Raw genomic sequence first — 21,056 nt, 5'->3', positions numbered from 1 at the left:
TGCCTTCCTGTCCCCCGCCCAGGTGACCCCATTCCAGCTGCTTCCTTTGCCCCTGCAGTCTTTCCTGTGCTGGCCTGGTTGCTGGCCTGGCCTGGCCCAGTTTTCGTACTCACTTGCTGTACTTACAGATGAGGGAGGGTGCCTCATCTGTAAAATGGGGGTACAAATACTAGTACCCACCTCCTGGAGCAGGAGGGTCTGCGTGGAACTCCTAAGGAGTGCTGAGTAGCTGTCAGCTAAGTGATTGAACACTGTTCAGATTCTCTCTCCACAAAGCCATCTTGAGCTACTCCAGAGTCCTCCAAGCTCTTCCTCCCCTGGGCTCTAATGGACTGGTCATCAGTCCCACCCTGCTGAGTGCAGGGCTTGTGCCTACAGGGCTCCCCCACCTTCCCCACCCCGAATGCACACACAGCAGTGCTCCTTAAATACTTGCTGCTCTGCTGATTCACATCCTTGGGAAAGAGGCTTTCTATCACCCTCTGAGCCAGCCCCAGGCCTCGGGTCTCTGTTTCCAAATCTGAACACCACTACAGGCTGGCTGGTCTCGTGACTCCTCCGGGCCCTCCTGATGCACACATCCTTCAACATCCAGCCCCGCCTGGGTGACTGGCCATTGGCACCGGAAGCCACGGGTGTCCCTGGACTGAGTTCTTCCATTCTGTAGGTGAAAGCTCGAGAGAACTGCCCCCATGTGCTGCACCTGGAGGAGCAAGACCCACTACCTCCTCCGAAAATTGCCTTGATTGATGCATGCCATTGGAGCTTGCTGTGGAGGTCAGCCCTTGGCTTGGCTAGGGTCGGGACTCTACATCCCCGATTATTTCCAAGGCCCCTAAAACCAAGGCTAGCACTTGGGCAGGTTTCTGTTTTCTTTGTCAAAGAGTGTTGAGGCATTTCTCTGAGAGGTTCCTCTGCCTCTCTCACCAGCAGCCTGCTGGACCTGTGGCCCTGTGACCCTTGCGAACACCTACCTCACCAGTGGTATCAGGTTATTTTTAGCGGCTCAGGCGTGGCTGCTCTGTGTGTTGACCACAGCGGGGGCTGGCCTGTCTCAGCAGAGCCCAGGGAAGCCGCTGCTAACCCCTTCATGCGTCCACCTGAGCTTATGCCCAGCCTGGCATGCGTCTCACCTGTGAGCGCATGACTCCACAGAGCTCCCGCTGGCCCCTGCTCCTCACCTCTTTCCTACCAAGCCGATCCTCTTGATGTGAGCCACTTATCACCTCCAGAACCGTGGGGCTCCTGACTGCCCCAAACCCTGCCTGCCTTTCTCCTCACCGCAGTCCCACCGCCAGCTCCCTGGCACCTTCTCTCACCTGGAATGCCCCCCCCCCCCCGCCGTGGTCCTGCCTCCCCGCCAGAACGCTCACTTCTGGAGGCACAGGCTCGAACGTTTCACTGCCCTTGGATCTCTGATGGATTTGTGTGTGTGTGCCCAGGGCGGCTGGGCTCCTCTTCTTGAGCCCTCCCAGCTCGCCTCTGGGCACTGGAGGTGGTTTCTGAGCTGTGGCCATGCTGGGGAGGGAACAGGCCAAGGAAGACCCCTCCTCCCTCCTCCTGAGAGTGCCATCCTAGCCATTGCTTTTTTTTTTTTTCCCCCTAAACCAGGCTGTACCTGGTTTTATTAAAGATACCTTCTCATAAGCAGTCGTGGCAGGCCAGGGGTGTCCATCAGTAAAAAGAACACAGTGGCTGACCTCCATGGATGGCCAAACACGGAGCGTCACCACGACACTCGATGAGGTCTTCCTTTGCAGCTCTGACCAGCCATCCTTAAGGCGAGGGCGGCCTTGCTCACAGCTTTTCACCAGACAGCCATGTCTCTGAGGAAATGAAATGGAAATGGCAGAATTCTCTGTCTGAAGACCCAGGATCTTAAAACAGGAACCATGGCTCTTTTGAGTGACACCATCTCAATGTGGTTGCTCAAATGTCTTCAATGTGGTTGCTCAAATGTCTGCCTCACATAGTGCTTCCAACCCTGTCGATCTGCGGGGAGGCAGGTCCCAACATGCCCCTGGGTTTCAGGAGGTCAAGTCTGGGCTGAGGGTGGGGCGGCAAGAAGAGGACCCAAGGACACTGAAACCGATTTTAGTTCCCTCACAGCGCCAGGCGTCTGTTCGAAGGCGCCAATGTGCAGCCGGACCAGAACCCTCTGCCACAGAACCAAGAGGAAATCTCTATTAAAAAAAAAAAAGTTCAGCCCATTTTTAAGCCAGTTTCTGAGATATTAGTGACATTTAGTTCTTCCTCGAAGAACAAAAATCTTCCTTAAAGAACACAAAAACTCTGAGTGTGACAACACAGCTTCAAAAAGCAAAACATAGTTCTGCATTTTCATAAAACCTGATAAAAAATGTTATTCAACCTGTATGGTCCCAGAAGTAAAGCACCTCAAAAGGACACCCCTAGTCCCCCAGACCCAGTCTACACGGACTCCACTTTCTGTAGGGCTGTTTTATCCATATCAACCAGGGGACTCCCTTGTCCCCTTTGGGTAGCTTCACCCCCTTGTTTGCAGGGGCTTTTTTCCTTTATTGTAAGTTATAACATAAAACTTGTCATTTTAATAATTTTTAAGTGTACATTCGGTGACATTATTTATATTCACACCGTTGGGCAACCATCACCGCTGTGTGTTTCCCAAAACGTTTTCACCACCCCAAACAGAAACCATGTGCCCATGAGGCAATAACTTCCCATTCCCAAAACCCAGTCCCTCATAACCTCTATTCGACTTTCTGGCTCAGCGAGTCTGCCTATGCTAGATATTCCATCCAAGTGCAAGCATACAGTATTTGCCTTTTTGCATCTGGCTTCTTTCACTCAGCATAGTGTTTTCAAGGTTGCAGGGACCTTCCTGGCCTGGCCTCTGGCTCCCCCACCGTGGCCCCGGCACCCACTTGCTCTTCAGCCCATCTCTCCAGCACGGCGGCGAAGGTGGAGGGCAGGCTTCAGCCAGCCCAGAAGTCGCTCCTGCTTCTCCTTCTCGCACTGCTCAAATTCCAGCCCTTGAAGAGAACTAGGCACTGGCGGGAGCTTTGGGCCAAAAGCCTGGGGTCTTGGAGGCAGGAAAAGGAGACCAGAGAACAGGGTAACCAAGACTCTTCCCCAGGCAGAGGGTGAAGCAGGGTCAAGTGACTAACGGACCGAATGAGACCCCACTTAGGGTGACAGGCCCCAGCAGGTGACTCCAGCGTTTTGAGATTGGTCATCTGAGGTGTCTGAAGACATCTGAAGAGGAAGCTGGAGTGGGGAGAAGGGTTACAGGCTCCCTTTTAATCATGCTCCCCATCTTCCTTGATTTATTCCTGTGCCATTTAAGTCTGTCCCTTGGGGCACCCCCAGTGGCAGCTAAGTTGCAGAACACAATGGGTGGGTAGTGTCCGCTGCAGCAGCCCCTGCAGGAGGCAGCTTAGCCGGGGGTTTTCCCTGTCCCGGAACAGTCCTACCCTTTGACCCATGAATTCCATTTTTTGGACTCATCCAAAAAGGACACAGTCAGGGGCGCCTGGGTGGGCTCAGTCAGTTAAACGTCCAACTCTTGGTTTTGGCTCAGGTCATGATCTTGGGGTCATGAGATGGAGTCCCGTATCAGGCTCTGCATTCAGTGCAGAATCTGTGTGAGATTCTGTCTCCCTCTCCCTCTGCCCCTCCCGCCGCTTGCACGCATGCCCGTGCTATAAATAAATAAATAAATAAATAAAATCTTTACAAAGGACACAATCAGAAATACATACCAATATTCATGCACAAAGATGTTCCCTCTAGTACTGTTTTTAATAACCCCCAATAGGAAACAACCTAAGTAGCCAATCGTAAGTGAATGACTTAAATAAATTATTGTAAAATAGTACACAGCTATAGAAATGCTATCTGCAAAGAAAAACAAGATTTTTGATGGTGGGGGAAATGACTATGATGATGTTAAGCAAAAAAAAAAAAAATTTTTTTAAGCGGACTACATAATTTTCTGTACACATTTTAATATCAAGTACATAAGGAAGAGAAATCATAGGAAAGAAAAAAAACAGAAGCATATGCCAAGCTGCTTAGTGCCGTTATTGTTTTTTTTTTTTTCTTTACATCTTTCCACACATTGCAAATGCTCTACAAAAAGAACATGTGTTACTTTGATCTTTAGGACAAGAAAGCAATAAATGGGAGGACCAGGTCTCCTCTCCATGTGATTAAGGAGGGACCAGAATTTGGGAGGCGGGTACTGGAGGCCTGGGCCAGACCTGTGAGCCATATGGTACCTGCCCATGCTTTTGGGGGGACGCCGTGGGGGTGGGAGATGGGGTCAGGTGGTGGCGGCATGTGTGCACCAGGAAGCTGGCTCAGACCGGGGCTGGAAGCATAAATGTCTTCGAGGGCCTGGCAAGTATCATACTCACGTGAAAATGTGCATAGGAAATGGCGGGGACTATGACAAAACGGCAAGCTCCCGTCCCATCTGCAAGAAGGGGCTGCGGCAAAGCTGCAGTGGTTGTTGGCCATGTGGCAACGTGGGCCCTGGATGACCAGAACTTCCGTTTCTGAAAGCCACCAAATATTCCTGATTTTTTACCTGTGAACTCTTCCTAAACACTGGCCCCCAACTGCAACCTCTTCTCAGCACCTTTGGTCCACATCCACAGGCCGGCTGGGGTAGTCGAGCCGCCGGCTCGCAGCTCCGGCCTGTGCCTTCCTCCTCCTCAGGCTCTGTGTTCTCTGTGTGGGTGACAGGGTGTGGTGCTTGCCAGGGGAACCTGGGCACAGACTCAGAGTGGCTTCCTTTTGTTCTTTCTGCCAGAAAACGAACCTCCCTCTCCCCTGGTCTCCGGGATTATCGATTACAACATGCCCCTTACCTCCACGTACCTGAAGCAGATGAAGTTGCGAGTGATGAACTCCCAGGAACAGGTAAGGCGTCCGTCTCCCCTCGCCCTGCCTGGAAGCGTCCTAACCGGCCTGGATGTGGTTGGTTCTTTCCAAGATGTGGGGCCACAGCATGTGTAAACACACTGGAAATCAAAGAGGCCCTTATCTGGTGATCTGGGCCTTGCCGTCCAGGCCGAGGGGAAGGAAAGAATGTGTTCCTAGTTAGGGGGTCTGCTGGGCAGACCGCCCTGCCTGGTCTTCAGTGAAACCCAGGAAGCTCATCCTTCGTAGAACTTTCCGCAAGGGCATGAGCAAGGGAGGGGTTGTGCATGAGCTGTAGACCTTGGCTCTTCAGTTGTTCTCTCTCTGCTTTGCCCTTTGTCTGCAATGTCGCTCACCTCCTTTCCCCAGGGAGGTGAGAGAGGGGCCCTGGCTGCTCGCCTGTGGCCACTGTCACTCTGGGAGCCCAGGGGGGCCAGAAGGATGGGCCTTGGCGGGTGGCCCGTGTGAGATAAGGCCCTGGGGCCCCCTGGCTGTCCAAGACTCCCCAGCTGTAGATTGCCAAGTGCTTTCAGGCACCATGGAAACAGGCTATGAAAAGAAAACCACTCTCGCCTGCCTCCCCACACAGTCTACCTTCTAGCCCTTTGCAAAGCAAGTAGCATGACTGTCCTTCAGGGAAGGACTAGGTGAATGCCACCCCCTCCCTCCACCACTGCCTAAAACCAGGGTCATAATTTCTCATCTCCGGCTTCAAATTTTCTCATCTGTTGTGACATATGAACCTACTATACCTTTGAGGCCTACCTGGGGGAATGGGTCTCCCCCCTCCCCAACTAAAAGTCTGACTTCCAGCGCTGGGGGGCATGCTGTCCCACATACTGCTGGTCTCCTTGACAACCCGAGCATGCGTACACAGAGTGGGTGCTGGTAGCACAGCCAGCTCCAAGGTGATGTAACAGGACGTGTTCAGGTAGCATCTGGGGATGTGGCACCCGGTTCGAGGACTTGAGCTGGCTGGCTTGAATGTGCCACGTTCTGCCCTCCCCTAAGGGAGGAGGGATGGTGTGTCCCCCCATCCCCATGCCCCAGCCCCTGAAGGTTGGAGGAAGTAAGCTTTGTTCTGGGTGATAGAGTTGTTCGTGTCTCTGTATCTCCTACATCTCTTCACCTGAGGTGGTCTATTCTGTGATGGTGACACCCCTAAGAAATGTCATATGATCAAAAATAATGTCAGTGGGGAAAATGGCGTGGGGGTTTCTAACTCACAACAGTAAAATTGTTTCTGTGCAGGAATGTCAGTAATAAAGGTGGGGTTTTGTTACTAGTTATAAACTCTAAACACCACTGTGCAGGTTCAGCAGGAGATCTCTGACTCTCATTCAAGAGTAATTTCTTTTCCTGTAACCATCCACACTGTCATGAGCACCTGGCTTCTCACACATTCTTATCACCGTGCTCATCTGTCACCGTGAAGTGCAGAGTCACCTGAACAGCTAGTAGGACAGCCTCACGGCTCTGTCTTTCCTACGAAGTGGTGCTAGATCCAGATCACCACCGGAACCAGGAGTGGTCAGTGTAGCCCGCATTGTGATCCCTCATTACTGGATCCTGTTGTAGTTTGTCCTGTTATACAAATTCTTACTGTCTGTGGGGAATTAAATCTATTGGTTAGGTACATTGGCAAGGACTCAATCATTCAACCAATATTTATGGAGCCCTACTCCATGAGCCAGGCTCTAGGGAGGAGCAAGTCTTAGGAACTACTGTTACTAGTTCTTCTTATGATTTGGGGGAAACAGACACTAATGAAAAAAAATCACACACCAGTGCCCAGCTCAGAGCAGGTAGCAATAAACAGTGGGGGGAAAGATGAGTCAGTCATCACAGTGCACCTGTGATGAGGGCTGTGCGTGAGAACACACGGTGCTGCGAGTACTCTTAGATGGCCATGACGGGTGAATCAAAGCAGGGCTTTGCCTCAGAAAGGGATGCATGAGCTGAGAAGGAGGTCTGAAGGGAAGAGCTCCAGGCCAAGGAAACAGCTTGTGCAAAGGCCCTGTGGCTCAAGGGAGGACAGCACCCATGAGAATCTGAGAGGCTGATATGGCTGGTGCAGAAGTGTGAGGTATTCTGTTGCTGAAAGAAAAGGGAGAAGACACACATGCTGGGCAAAGAAGCACTCGATGGGTATCTGTGAATGAACCGAAGTTCATGAAACAAGATGGTTGAATTACCCTGCTGAGGTTTGGGCTACTCACAAAGGAAAGGCAGATTATGGGAAGGTGTTTTTCCCCAGGGTGCTCTGAGAGTCCAGCTGGGGCTGACGTTGAGAGCAGGTGTCTCAGAGGCAACTGTGTCTTCCTCGCCTTCATTCGTAGTTTCCCAGGTGGGGGTTTTCGGACAGTATCCAATGTTCTCCCTTGTGCTGCTGGAGATCAAAGGTGTAGACCTTCCTTGCACACACCGGGCAGGAGAAACAACATCACACCTAGCACGTGTGGTCTTTCATCTGCCAGGCTCCAGCACTTGCCACATAGCCCTGAGCTGTCTAGGCCTCAGTCTCTCAGGCAGTCCCTGTTCTTCATAGCTGGGCACATGGCGAAACAAGCAATCCCAGTGCTCACCAGATTATTTCTCTGCAGGGGCAAGGAAGGGCCAAGGACCCAGAGGTCTCTGATTCTTCAGCTTTGAGTTGGAACGAAAAATACATATATTTGAATTGGTAGCTTCTCTCCTGCAGGGAGGTCAGAGTTGGGCTCCCCTTGGGATCAGTCAATGGGCTGCTATACAAACGCAGCTGGGGGCCCAGCTCTGCCACTGTCAGGTCCCATGTGCTGACAAGGCTCTGAAAGTGGCTTCGTTCCCTGAAGCATCCCTCTGACCCTGCAATGCTGACAGAGGGCACCTATCGTGTTTGCAAATCACTCGTGCAGGCCGTATGGAAAATCAACCCAATTCTAAAGGAACAGGAGCTGGGATACATGATATTTTATTAATGCCAAACAAAGCTCTACATCTAAAAACTCTGGGTGAGAAAAATCCCGATAATTGGCTTTTTCCAGGCTGAGATATCCAGGAGACAAGTAGTACGGCAAATAGAACATTTTCCCCTCACTTTGCTTGGAGCAGGCAATGAACAGGAGGTGGGGTTTATGTGTGAACTGGACAGAGCCACGTTACGTGTTGTCCAGTTGCATCAGATTAATATGCGGGGAAATGGGCCCTTCTCCACAGAGGATATTAGGTAATATGAAAATCTAATAATATTCACACAAAGAAAAAAGATTCTTCTTGAGGGCTGATTCAATGCAGCAAATATTTATGGTGACCTCCATATGCAAGACATTGGGGGGGTCAGACTTGAGCCTCCCAGGATCTCCTCCCTAAGATACAGAGCCCAGGAGCTAACATCTCAGTGGCCAGACTGAGCTGAAAATAGGGGAGTGTAGTCCTATAAACTCTTTTTTTTCCCCTTACTTGGGAAAATTCTTATAAAGACATAAAACGGAAATCACATTTAGTTCTACCAAGGAACGTACGAGGAATACATTTTCTTGGGGGCAGGGTAGGAAGACTTCATGAGACGTGGACTGCCTTGGAAAATGCTCTGTAGCGTTCTCGGATAAAATGAGGTCCCAGGGAGGGGGGCCGCACTCACAGGGTAAGAGGCAGGCCTCTGTCCTCTACAGTGGCCCAGCTGGCAAATCCCCTTTTAGGGCTGTGGGCCCTAAAGATACACCAAAGAGGAGCACTAGGGTCTCTTCTCCACGCAGCCACTGGATTTCTTTTCTGCGTAACTTGGTTTTCTTTTCTTTTAATTACACAAGTAACACCTGGCCACAGTAGCCAAAAGCAAAAGCATGGTGATAAAAGTCGCCACCATCCCACCACTCAGGTCACTGTGAATATTTTGGGGTCCAGCCTTCCAGACTATTGAATAGAAAGAGGATTAGCCTCTACAAACAACCTGCTTTGCTTTTCCAGTGCTGATTTTCCATTTTATCAGAGCCTCTTTATCCTCTGGGCCTAGACGTTTCTACCTACCAAATAAGCTGGTTTTATAATTTTCCTGTCATTCACTCTCTCCTTCACCCCCGTATCTACCCATCCATCCACCCACCCATCCACATACCCACCCATCCATCCATCCATCCATCCATCCATCCATCCATCCATTGCTCACCGTAGCCAGGCATGGCTGCAGGTGCTAAGGAGATAGTGGTGAACAGAAGAGAGTCTATGCCCTGCTAGCTCTCACAGTTCAGTGAGAGAGACAAGGAAAACCAAAATCAACACTCTGGGGTTTTAGAGGAGGAGCAGAGGAAGGACAAGGGAGTGAGCTGGGTAGGTGCTCTTGTAAGGCACTGGATTATTATTAATTAGGCGCCTGTTCTGGGGCACCTGGGTGACTCAGTTGGTTAAGCGTCTGACTCTTGGTTTTGGCTCAGGTCATGATCTCAGAGTTGTGGGATTGAGCCCCTGCACTGGGTGTAGAGCCTGCTTAAGATTCTCTCTCTCCCTCTCCCTCTGACCTCCCCCTCCTTATCTCTCTAAAATAAATAAATAAAATTAGGCACCTGTTCTGGGTGCAGCACTTCACACCCTTTACCCCTTGCCTTCACAGTTCTGCAAGGTCCCATTATTATCCTCATTTGGCAGATCCCGTAGCTGTGGCTCAGAAAGGTTCAGCACTTGCTCAAGGTCACACAACCACTGACATGAATGAAACTCAGATCTCTCCCATCCCTGAACCTGTGCACCTGCCAGGGCCCCAAGCCCAGCTTCTCTCCACACTTACTGAAACAGATGTGCCGCCCGTGGGGTTGGTGGAGGGAAAATGTCCTTGGCAGAGTTGCTGACAGAGCACGTCAGGGTTTTGTTTGGCCTGGGAACTGGGATCTGCCTTAAATACATGATTACATGATGCTTAAGGAAATACCGCAAGAAGAATTTGGCCTGGGGGGGGGGGGAGCGGGGGCTGGGGTTGGGAGGGAGGTCACCTCTACCTTGCAAATGCTCAGTGATCTGCAGGGGTACACATACAATTTGATATGCATATTATGGGTGATGGTATCCTGATCTTCCCTGAGATCCCCATGTTTGAACCGAGACCCTAATGTAGAAATCATATCCAGATCTGGAAGGAGAGGGACAAATTGTCTGTACTCCTTCCCCGGACACATACTTCCATTTTATAGATATGGAGGCTGAGACCCCTGGATCAGCTCTTTTTTGATTCCCACACCCCCTCGATTCCTTTGCTCTGCCCAGAGTGGGAAGGCTGTCAGCACCTCCTTCAGCCTCCCCTTTCTCCAGTTCCTGAAGCAGCGCTAATGTCCTGCTAATGGATTTAATGGTTCTCCCAGCAGCGTGTGAAAGGAGCTGCTCCATTGTTTAAGCCCCAGTGACGGGGGCTTTTACTTGTCTCCATTAACCTCTGCCTCTCTCTCCTCTGCCTCTCTCCTGGCTGAGTTTTGCGTGGGTCCTAGAGGGTCGGAGAGGAGGGGGAGGATTCCCCTTCTCCTCTCCCCAGCACACATGTGGGGCCTGCAAGGTCCACAGCCCCGGCCCCCCGGGCCCCTGGCGTCTCCAGAGCTCGGGCCTTCATGCTCCTTGCAGCCAGCCAGCATGGAGCAGCACTTTCTTAGCCGGGATGCCAGCCCACGCCCCTCGAGGCAGGCTGAGGGTACCAATTCCACTGCCTACCAGCTGTGTGACTTGGGGCAAATTGCTTCACTCTCGGTGCTTTATTACTTGGGAGTAATAATAATACACCTAACTCACAGCGTTATTCCAAGAGTTAAATGATGCAAAGCAAGCTCAGGACTGAGCACGGCGCCTGGCACATGAGAAGCACAGGGGAAATCTCGGTGACCTCTACTGCCATTATGCACCTGGTGTCTAAACAGACACAGTGAATGACCTTGTCCAAGAGACCAGGGCCATAAAGATGAATAAGAGTATAATTGTTCTCAAGGAGCTTTTCTTAGTAGATGGGACAGCAGTCATGGAGCTGTGACCCAGACAGAAAACAGAGGCAAGAAGGGGCCAGGAACCTGCCAGGCAGTTCAGGGGACGTTTGCTTATTTTAAAACCCCCCTGGGCAAAGAGGGCCCAGGTAAGGGGAGTTGAGAGGTGACAGCTCTAGGAGGCGAAGCCAGTTTGGAGAAAGGAGGAGGAAGAAGAAAGACGGACGAGGAAGAGGCGCAGAGCATGGGCCTTCCTTGCAGTGAGGCTACATGAGAGCCCTTTCCTCAGCCAGCACTGAGGAGCTAGGCAAGGATTTGGGCAGGAAATGAACATAATCCAAGTGTGGAATTTTCTCAGGTTCCAATCTCCTTAAGTGTAGGAGGTAATAAGCCCACTCCAAAAAGCGCTCCACATTCACTTTTTTTTTAAATTGTGATAAAATATTTGTAACATAAAAGTTGCCACTTTAACCATTTTTTAAAGTTTATTTATATTGTTTAGTAATCTCTACACCCAACATGGGGCTCAAACTCATAAACCCGAGATCAAGAGTCGTGGGCTCTTCAGACTGAGCCAGTCGGGCACGCTGCCATTTTAAACTTTTTTTTTTTAAAGATTTTATTTATTTATTTGAGAGAGAGAGAGAAAGGGAGAGCACAAGCAGGGGGAGGGGCAGAGGGAGAGGGAGAAGCAGCCTCCCCGTTGAGCAGGGTGCCCCACGTGGGACTCAGTCCCAGGACCCCAGGGTCATGACCTGAGCTGAAGGCAGATGCTTAACCAAATGAGTCACCCAGGTGCCCCCATTTTAACCATTTTAAAGTAGACCATTCAGTGGCATTAAGTACATTCACAATGTTGAGCAACCATCACCACTATCTCCAAAATTTTTCCATCACCCCAAACAGAAGCTCTGCAACCATTAAGCAGTAACTCCCATTCTCTCCTCCTCCAGCCCCTGGTAGCCACTGTTTTACTTTCTGTCTCTATAAATGTGACTATCTACGTACCTATATAAGTGGAATCACATATTTGTCCCTCTGTATCTGGCTCATTCACTTAGCGTAATGTGTCCAAAGTCCACTCATGTTGTAGCAGGTGTCAGAACTTCAGTCCTTTTTATGGCTCAGTAATATTCCATCACTTGCTAGACTACATTTTATTTATCCCTTCACCCACTGATGGACATTTGGGTTGTTTCCACTTTTTGACTAACTGCATTCACTTTTTAATCTTTTGGACCAGGTTGCAGAACAGAGAAGAATTAAAGCAGGGCTCTGTTCCTTCTCTCTCTAAGTCCTTGCCCCGATTTGTGGCTTTCTTTTCTCATGAACATTCTCAGCCTCCAAAGGACCCCAAGAAATGGGTAGACCCAAAGAAGAAGTGAGAGCCTGTCACTTAACCTAAACAGTGCCTAATTCACAGGGCTCCTACCTGTGGAGAACCCATGAGCACTGACTCTGATACACAGATTGAAGAGCTTGATAACAATAATGATCCCCAAGGCACCTGGCTGGCTCAGTCCAAATAGCGTGTGACTCTATTTTGGGGTTGTGAGTTTGAGCCCCCCGTTGGATGTAGAGATTACTTTAAAAAAATAAAATCTTTTTTTTTTTTTAAGATTTTATTTATTTATTTGACAGAGAGATAGAGAGAGAGAGCACAAGTAGGCAGAGTGGCAGGCAGAGGGAGAGGGAGAAGCAGGCTCTCCACCGAGCAGGGAGCCAGATGCGGGGCTCGATCCCAGGACCCCAGGATCATGACCTGAGCCGAAGGGAGCCGCTTAACTGACTGATCCACCCAGGTGCCCTAAAATCTTTAAAACAAAACAAAAAAATAATGATCTCCTCCTTCCCCTTCCTCAGGTTGCACTGCAGCCCAGGCAAGATGTGAGCTCAGAGGAGAAATAGCAGAAAGGAAATGTTTCCATGTCCCCTGTTGTGGCTCAGTGTAGGTAACCTTTGATGGGCTATTAAGGAAGCAGAGGTTCTGATGTATTTTTTAAAAATTAAACAGTAATTTCCATGGAATAGAAATAGAATTTAGATCTTTTAAACCCCTAGAAAAAAAATAAAAGAAACAAAGAAAACCTGATCAATGCAGCAAGAGTAATTAAATGAGGGAATAAAAGAAGAAGCAACCAAAAAGAGATATGATAAATAAGCTAACAGGAACAAGACCAAATACCAGTAAATCACAGTAAATGTAAATGGGTTAGATTCCACTGCAAAGAGTAAAAAAACCTCCAGTGAGGGTTTTTAAAGGCAAAATCCATTTGGTATTTACAAAAGACTTTTTTTTTTTTTAAATGACACAAAAACAAAGACAAAAAGAAGAGAAAGAGAAGGCAGTGCTGCTACTATCAAACAAGTAAATGTTCAAGGCAAAAAAGCACTAAATAGGGCAAAGTGAGATATTTTATGTTGATCAAAGGCCGTTTCCCAGTAGGATTTCAGAGCCTCTTGACCTTGGAGGTCTGCCCTTGGGGGAGGTTGAGGAGGTGGTTGGTGCTGTGGAACCTAAGTGGCACCTTTAGGCTTCACCATGAGAGGCAGCATCCTTCTTCCATGGCCCCTTCATCAGTCTCTTCACCTTTGTAATTTGTACTACTGTGTTGTTATAGCCACTTCTGTAGACCAGTATCTTCAAACTTTGAGCATCTCTGTTTTTGCTCTTGGAAATGTGCATGGAGTAGTATATGGAGTGCACCCTGTGGAACTTGTGAGAATGTGGGTCTTCTGCCTTGGCTACCTGGAGTTTAGTCCTCCTCCTCTCCCCACTGGGTTCATCCACCAAGGCATGCTGGGACCACTTTCTCAGTTCCCAGCTTCCTTCTTTTCTCCCAACTCCTGGCCTTCCTGGTTTCCTTCTCTTGTTCCATCTCTTGCCTCCTGCCTCTCAGATACCCTCAACAGGCCTCTAGGATCAAGCCCACCGTTACTTGTTATGTTGTTGAACTGAGGGGGGCACAGCTTGCCTCCATGAGAGCCCAAAATGGCCCTGGCTCCATTTTCAAGATCTGAGAGGCTATAGCCCAAACCTCTTTCTGTCTCAGTAAATCTCTGGCACCGTGGAAGGTTTGTGCTGCAGTGAGAAAAACAAAAAGCAACTAAAATACTGACCTTGACCAAGGCTGCTGTTTGGATTTTTCCAGGCAAAGAATGATCGTTGGAGGATTTCTGCTGTGAGATGATGTGCGGGTGGGGCAGTTGCTCTCAGATTCTGCCCTGTGCCCCTCAGCCCCTCTCCCATAACTCCAAGGTGATTCGTGCTCAGAGATAGCATCTCAAGTGGCCCTTTATCTTTTTGTTGTTGTTGTTGATTTGTATTCATTTTTATTTTTATCAATAGAATACATATTTTAAAAATCATATAGAAAAACAGCAGACACTGCCCTGGCCTCCCCACTTTAATTTCTTTTTTCAGAGACAGCCTCTTTTTTTTCTTTCTTTCTTTTTTTTTAAGATTTTATTTATTTATTTGACAGAGAGACACAGCGAGAGAGGGAATACAAGCAGGGGGAGTGGGAGAGGGAGAAGCAGGCTTCCCGCTGAGCAGGGAGCCCCATGCGGGGCTCGATCCCAGGACCCTGGGATCATGACCTGAGCCGAAGGCAGACGCTTCACTGACTGAGCCACCCAGGAGCCCCGACAGCCTCTTTTCTTATCTTTTAGCTCTCTCTTCTGGTTTTAACTTTTGTTTCTAAATAACATATGCTTATGCTGCTAGTTCTTGATTTTTAAATTTGGGCTGTTTTGGTTGATGTTTAATTTCTTGCTGTAGGAGATAAGTATTTATACTATCACACCCTTAAATAAATACACCTATTATTTCCCCTTCCTCCATCCCTCAATATTATCCAAACCTCTCTATTTGGATAAATCATTTCATTATCTATATTATTATGACTGTGCATATATTATTCATAGCTGAGCCAATTAGCATACTGTGATTACATTTCCTTTCTTTTGATTCTCCAGAGTTAGCCATTGCCTCTTTTTTCCCCAAACTTAGCCCTTTATCTTTTGATCTTGCTTATGATGTGTGTTTTGTCATTTTTATTTTTATGTCTTCAATTTCTTTTTTTTCTTTAATGGCTTCTGCATTTGAGTCTTTATAAAGCTAAATGATTCCACTCTACCTCTATGTTCTCTTTTAGTACTTTCATTTATTAAAAAAGATGTATTTATTTATTTGAGAGAGAGAGAGTGTGAGAGCCAGTGGGGTGGGGCAGAAGGAGAGGGAGAAAGAGAATCTTAAGCAGGCTCCCCACTGAGCATGGAGCCTGATACAAGGCTCTATCTCATGACCCTGAGATCATGACCTGACCAAAATCAAGGGTCGTATGCTTAACCGACTGAGCCACCCAGGTACCCCCAATGTTTTCACTTTTTTAAATAGGCTACTTTTTAGAAAAGTTTTAGATTTACAGAAAAATTGAGAAGATAGTACAGAATTCCCACATGATCCACTCTCCCCCCACACACACACAGTTTCCCATATTCTTTTTTTTTAAGGATTTTTATTTATTTATTTAACAGAGATAGAGAGAGAGCACAAGTAGGCAGAGCGGCAGACAGAGGGAGAGGGAGAAGCAGGCTCTCTGCCGAGCAGGGAGCCCAATGCGGGGCTCGATCCCAGGACCCTGGGATCACGCCTGAGCCGAAGGCAGCCGCTTAACCGACTGAGCCACTCAGGCGCCCCCACAGTTTCCCATATTAACATTTTATGTGGTTGGTATACATTTGTTATAATTAATGAAACAATATCGACACATTACTGTTAACTAAAGTCCATAGTTTATTTAGATTTCCTTAGTTTTTACCTAATTTCCTTTTTTCTGTTCCACAATCTGATTGGGGATACCACATTACATTTAGTTGTCATGTCTCCTCAAGCTCCTCTCATCTGTGACAGTTGTTCTGCTTTCACTTGTTTTTGATGACCTTGACAGTTTTGAAACATACTGGTCAGGTATTTTGTAGAATTCTGGAATTTGTCTGATGTTTTTCTTTTTCTCTTTTATTTATTTATTTTTATATGTTTAAAGATTTTATTTATTTATTTTGAGAGAGAGAGCATGAGCGAGGGGGAGGGGCAGAGAGAGAGGGAGAAGCAGATTCTTTTTAATGATTGATTTGAATTTCACTCATTTTCCTTTTTCTTTTTAAGATTTATTTATTTTGGGGGCACCTGGGTGGCTCAGTCGGTTGAGCATCTGCCTTCAGCTCAGGTCATGATCTCGGGGTCCTGGGACCCAGACCCTGCATCTCTCTCTCCCTCTACCTCTCCCCCAGCTTGTGCTCTCTTGTTCACTCTCTCTCAAATAAATAAATAAAATCTTAAAAAATATATATTTACTTATTTTTATTTGAGAAAGAGAGTGAGCGAGCAGGGTGGGGAGGAACAGAGGGAGAGAGAATCCTAAGCAGACTCTGCACTGAGAGCAGAGCCTGATGCGAGGCTCGATCTCACAACCTGAGCCCAAACCAAGAATAGGCACTTAACCCACTGTGCCACCCAGGTGCCCCTTGTCTGATATTTTTCTCAGTATAAAACTGGAGTTATGGGTTATTCAGGGGAAGACCCCAGACATAGAGTTCCATCCTTGCCACATCATATCAAAGGTACATACTGTCAATATGATTCATGACTATTGGCGTTGGCCTTGGTCACACCTGGCTGAGATAATGTTTGTCAGGTTTCAAAACTGTAAAGCTACTCTTCCCCCCGCCCCATACCGTACACTTTGGCAGGACGTTGCTCTGTGCGGCCCACACCTAAGGAGTGGGGGTTATAATTTCCCTGCTTGAAGACAAGGTTTCTACATATATTATTTGGAATTCTTTTGCATGGGAGATTTGCCTCTCCTTCCTCATTTATATATTTATTTAATCTTTCAATAATTTATTTATATGGCTATTTATTTTACATTTTGGGTTATAACCCGATACTACTTTATTTCTTTTGATGCTGAAACTGGTTCCAGCTTTGGCCACTGGGAGCTCTTACAGTTGGTTCCTGTGGTCTTTGGACATACCCCGATTGAGGGGCTTGGGGGGTTGTTTTTTGTAGGATTTCATTTTGTATTGTGTTGTTTTAGTGTTTCTTTACTTTTTGGCACTATAAGAAGCTCCAGGCTCACCTTGTATATTTCCTGCCCTAATGCTAGAATCAGCCATATCTCAAAGGAGCTCTGATTCCTTTTATTGAAGAATCATATTAAAAACCACGATCTGGGTGGTAAGTGTGCTTATTGCGACTGGGGTGTCCTTCCTTTTAGACCCTTTAAGCTGAAAAAGCAAAAACTAAGCACGTTTTTATTTTTCAATTAATCTCTGATCCATTTGGAGCTTATCCTGGTGTATTCTGAGATGTGGATCCTGCTTTACCCTCTGTGTCAGCATCATTTATTAAAGAATCTATTTTCTCCCCCATTGATTTGAGATGCCACCTTTATAATTTACTAAATTTCCATCTGAAACAGAATCTACTTCTCTTCAGTCCATTGGCCTCTTTGTCTATTCCTGTACCAGCCCCAAACTGTTTTAAGTGTTAAGACTAATATGTCTTAATATCTAGTAGGAATGGTTCTCCTCCTTGATGTCCTTTTCAAAGTTATCTTGGCTTAAAAAGAAAGTTATTTGAAAAAAATTGTTTAATGCCTAAAAATTTTTGCATCTCCTTCTTGGTGGGGTAAAGATAACATAGAGGCACTATTGATCTGACCACGCAAATATGAAGTCAAGACGCTTTTACTGCAGGCCTTTCTGTTCACCAAAAAACAAGGGTGGATTGTGAGCCAGGAGCATCACGATCCCAGGGTTAGAATCTGGGGGCTATAAACAACAACAACCCAGCATTCCCAGCCTCCTAAAGATGGTGTTAAGCAAAAGAAGACATTTCTACATTTTAGAGGGACAGTTTTCTTGGAAACCTCTCTTTGAGAGGACAAAATAGGGAATAAAAAACCCATTGTCAAACATCTTTTTAGTTTAGTTTAGCTTAGCTTTATTTTATTTCATTTCATTTTATTTTATTTTAAGTAAGCTCTACACCCAATGTGGGGCTTGAACTCACAGCCCCAAGATTAAGAGCTGCGTGCTGTACTGACTGAGCCAGCCAGGCGCCCCTAAACATCTTTGTTATAGGGCATTATTTTAGGGACCAATACACATTATTGAGAATGCTCAGGTACTTTCTGGAAACTTGCTGCAGTTTCCGGATACTCAAATAAAATTAGCATAATGGCTGTTTTGCTAGGACAGCCTGGGTTCAGAGAGATCTGCGTCTCTTCTTTCTTCCTGCTTCCCTGAAGCTGTGTGGGGGAAAAAAGCAGAAAACAACCAGCATCCTGTCTCAAAAGCCAGTTGCCTGATGGAGCCAGTAGATACCCCAAACCTAAAGAGCTCATTGTCCCCATCGGTTCTGAAAGGTTCAGTCCCCTTCCAGGCTGCTGACCTCTTCCCCCATACATGGGAGGATGCCGACCTGGCCTTTCAACCCCATTATCCAGGGAAAAAAATGCACACAGTGCCCATAATTTACTGGTGCAGGCAGAAGAGCTGCCTGGTACCACAAGCAGACTCCTGTGCACAGGGCTAGACGCGGGGATGCTTTATCTGTGTCAAGGGAAAAGCCGGGGGCAAGGTCAGGAGCCGCTTACCTGGGCTTCCATAAACAGGAGGCGGCAGCTCTGTCTTCTCGGAGCTCGGGCTGTAAGCCTCCCCTGGGAGGTACCCCGGGTAGCTGAGTCCCGATCCGTCTTTAAGGACAAGAGAGACCCAGCAGGAGAGGAGGTGTCTCTCCTGGGCCGGGCCAGGAAGGAGCAACTCAAAGCATCCAGATGGTCACTGAACCGACAGCTGACCTTGTGACCCTCCCTACTCTGGGCCCAGCCTGACCGAGACCCAGAAGGGCCCTGTCTTGTGACTAAGTCCTGTTGGGTTGTTGTTGTCGTTGCCGTTTTGAACAACTAAACTCCTAACTCCAGTTTTCAGAGTATCTCTTTCATTTAGAGCAAGGGAGGGTATATGGGGCAGGTATTTTCTCCAGCCCTCCCTGTTTTTTGCCACATTTTTTTTAGGGCAAGACCCTTGGTGGCTTTGTCTAGCCTTCCACTGAAGGCCCTGAAATACAGTCTCTGGGCCCCTCAAGGCTGAGCATTTGTGGGCCGTGGCTTTTCCATAGATTCTCGACCCACCCTGACTCTTGCCACCATTATGGCTCCTTCTCACGTGGGGTGCAGCGGGGTCCCGGCACCCCAGCAAAGAGCTGCTGGAGGAGATCTGACCCAGTTGGGGGGTGCGGGGGGGCGGGTGAGCTGGCCTCTGTCACCAGACCTGGGGGACGCGGGAGGGCTTCAGACGCTTTAAATCTCCAGCTGATGTCTGGAGATCAATTAGAGATAATGGCTTTGGGTGGACGCAAGGAAGCATGGCCAAGATTTTCCTGGTTATGATCGTGTTTACCTCATTAGCAGCCTTAGCAGCCTTTTTTTTTTTTTTTTTTTTTTTGAGGGTGGGATGGCACCGTGTTGCACTGTGAATTTGTGCTGGCTGCTTTGTTCCACTCAGGGTGACCAGGCGTGGACGCCGGGCAGCCGGCAGCTCCCCCCCGGCTCCACTCAGATGGAGGAGACAGAGGCCCACGGCTTCTGCTCACAGCCCACCAGACCCTTGTCCTCCCTGTGACCCTGTGTTTGTATATTTGTAAAATTTTTTCTTCCTTCCTTCATTAAAAAAATCATTGAAGTTCCTACTATGTTCTGGACACTGTTCTGAGTGTGGAAGATACAGCAGTGAAAGAGACAGATAAGGAGCCTACTCTCAGGGAACTCCCAGGCTGTAGCGATGATAAACAAGTCAGTAAGAAAAAATATGCAAAAGTGAGAAGTTTGGGGCAGAGAATTCAAATAGGGACAGTTGATAGACTGCACCTCTGGGTGAGAAGGCCTCTCTCAAGAGGTGGCAGTCCAAGCCCAGAATGATAAGAGGGAGCCAGACCTGTGGCAATGAAGGAGAAAAGGCCTTGCAGGTGGAGGAGTCAGCAGGTGCAAAGGCCCTGGGGAGGCACAGCACGGGGGCCAGGACAGAGGGAGTAAGGCAGAGACAGGCTTGCGATAAGCTTGAGCAGTCTGTAGAAGAACTCTCTCGGGGCCTGCCAGCTGGATTCAAAGTTTGTTGTGTGCAGTGTGAAACCTCATGCTGCGTTTTCCTCCAGCAGAGGAGAGCAGGGGCTTAACTGGGATGACAGTGAGCAGAGACAAGCAGCCAGGGGAGAGTACAGGGACTCTGGTTCTAGGTATGGCCCTGCTCCTGAACAGCTATCTAGCTTTCACTTCTCTATGCTGCAGCTTCCCTGTTACTGAAACAGCAGGTTCTGGCCAGACTTCAGTGGTTTCCAAAGTTTGCTTTTTGACAGAGGAACCCCTTTCTTCAAGGAAATCCTTCTGGGGAGGAAGCCCAGCATCTCAAGGGTCAGCAGTAGGCAGGCATGTCGCTGGCAAAGCCGGCAAAGGGCCCCAGAGCTCTGCCCGCCTTCCCCTCCTGTGCCCAGGCAGCAGCCCCTCCACCCTTCCTAGGACCCCAGTAACAGGGCCTGGATAGCCCTGAGCTTTGGGCTGGAGTGCTAAAGACAGGCAGAAGGGCTCAGCCCAGCAGGATCACAAGCAGCCTGGCCTCAGGCCAGCACTCCTTTCTTTCCTGTAGTTTCCTCCCCGGTAGAAATGAGTAACAGAGCCCATGCCTTGCTATCCCCATGGTTGTTTTAAGGCGTGGATCTTTGGAATGGCTCTAAGTGCCTCAAGAGAAAAATAGCACAGAAACAGAAGATACTTTTTAACTGGTGCACTGCTGTGGCTCAGGAAGCGTCCGGGCACGACCGTGCAGTAGCCTGGGCAGCTTTCCCCCCTGCGGAGTTCATGAGGAAAGGGAATAAGTGCTCTGCCTTCTCCCAGGCACCACGCACGGACATAGCCCCCTTCCTTCGTCTTCTTAAGGAGTTGACATTCTAGAGAAAAGGCCATGTAGGAGTGGGGTCCTTGCTGTCCAGTCCATCCGCATCCTCATGCAGGAATCCCGTGAGTCAGTCAGGGATGCTTCTGACTGCAAGACAAAAACTCAGCTGACTGTTTAGCCAAACGTGACGTTGTTTCTCTCCTGCAACAAGAGGGGTGGAGGAGCCATTGTTGGTGTGAACGTCTACGGTGTCGTTGATGC

At 48.3% G+C, this 21,056-nt stretch overlaps 1 protein-coding gene across 2 annotated transcripts in view; it reads left to right on the top strand.

The window, feature by feature from the left end:
* Positions 1–21,056, top strand: part of NOL4L (nucleolar protein 4 like) — a 123,987-nt gene that overhangs the window by 60,270 nt on the left and 42,661 nt on the right. For both annotated transcript variants that reach the window (XM_032419289.1, XM_032419290.1), the window contains exon 4: positions 4,799–4,908. In XM_032419289.1, coding sequence (XP_032275180.1) covers positions 4,799–4,908 — 110 coding nt within the window. The remainder of the gene's footprint in view (positions 1–4,798; positions 4,909–21,056) is intronic.

This window comes from Phoca vitulina, unplaced genomic scaffold (assembly GCF_004348235.1).
Source record: "Phoca vitulina isolate PV1807 unplaced genomic scaffold, GSC_HSeal_1.0 scaffold22, whole genome shotgun sequence".
Taxonomy (NCBI): domain Eukaryota; kingdom Metazoa; phylum Chordata; class Mammalia; order Carnivora; family Phocidae; genus Phoca; species Phoca vitulina.
The sequence above is the reverse complement of the archived record's forward strand: the minus strand, read 5'-3'. Positions and strand labels throughout refer to the sequence as shown.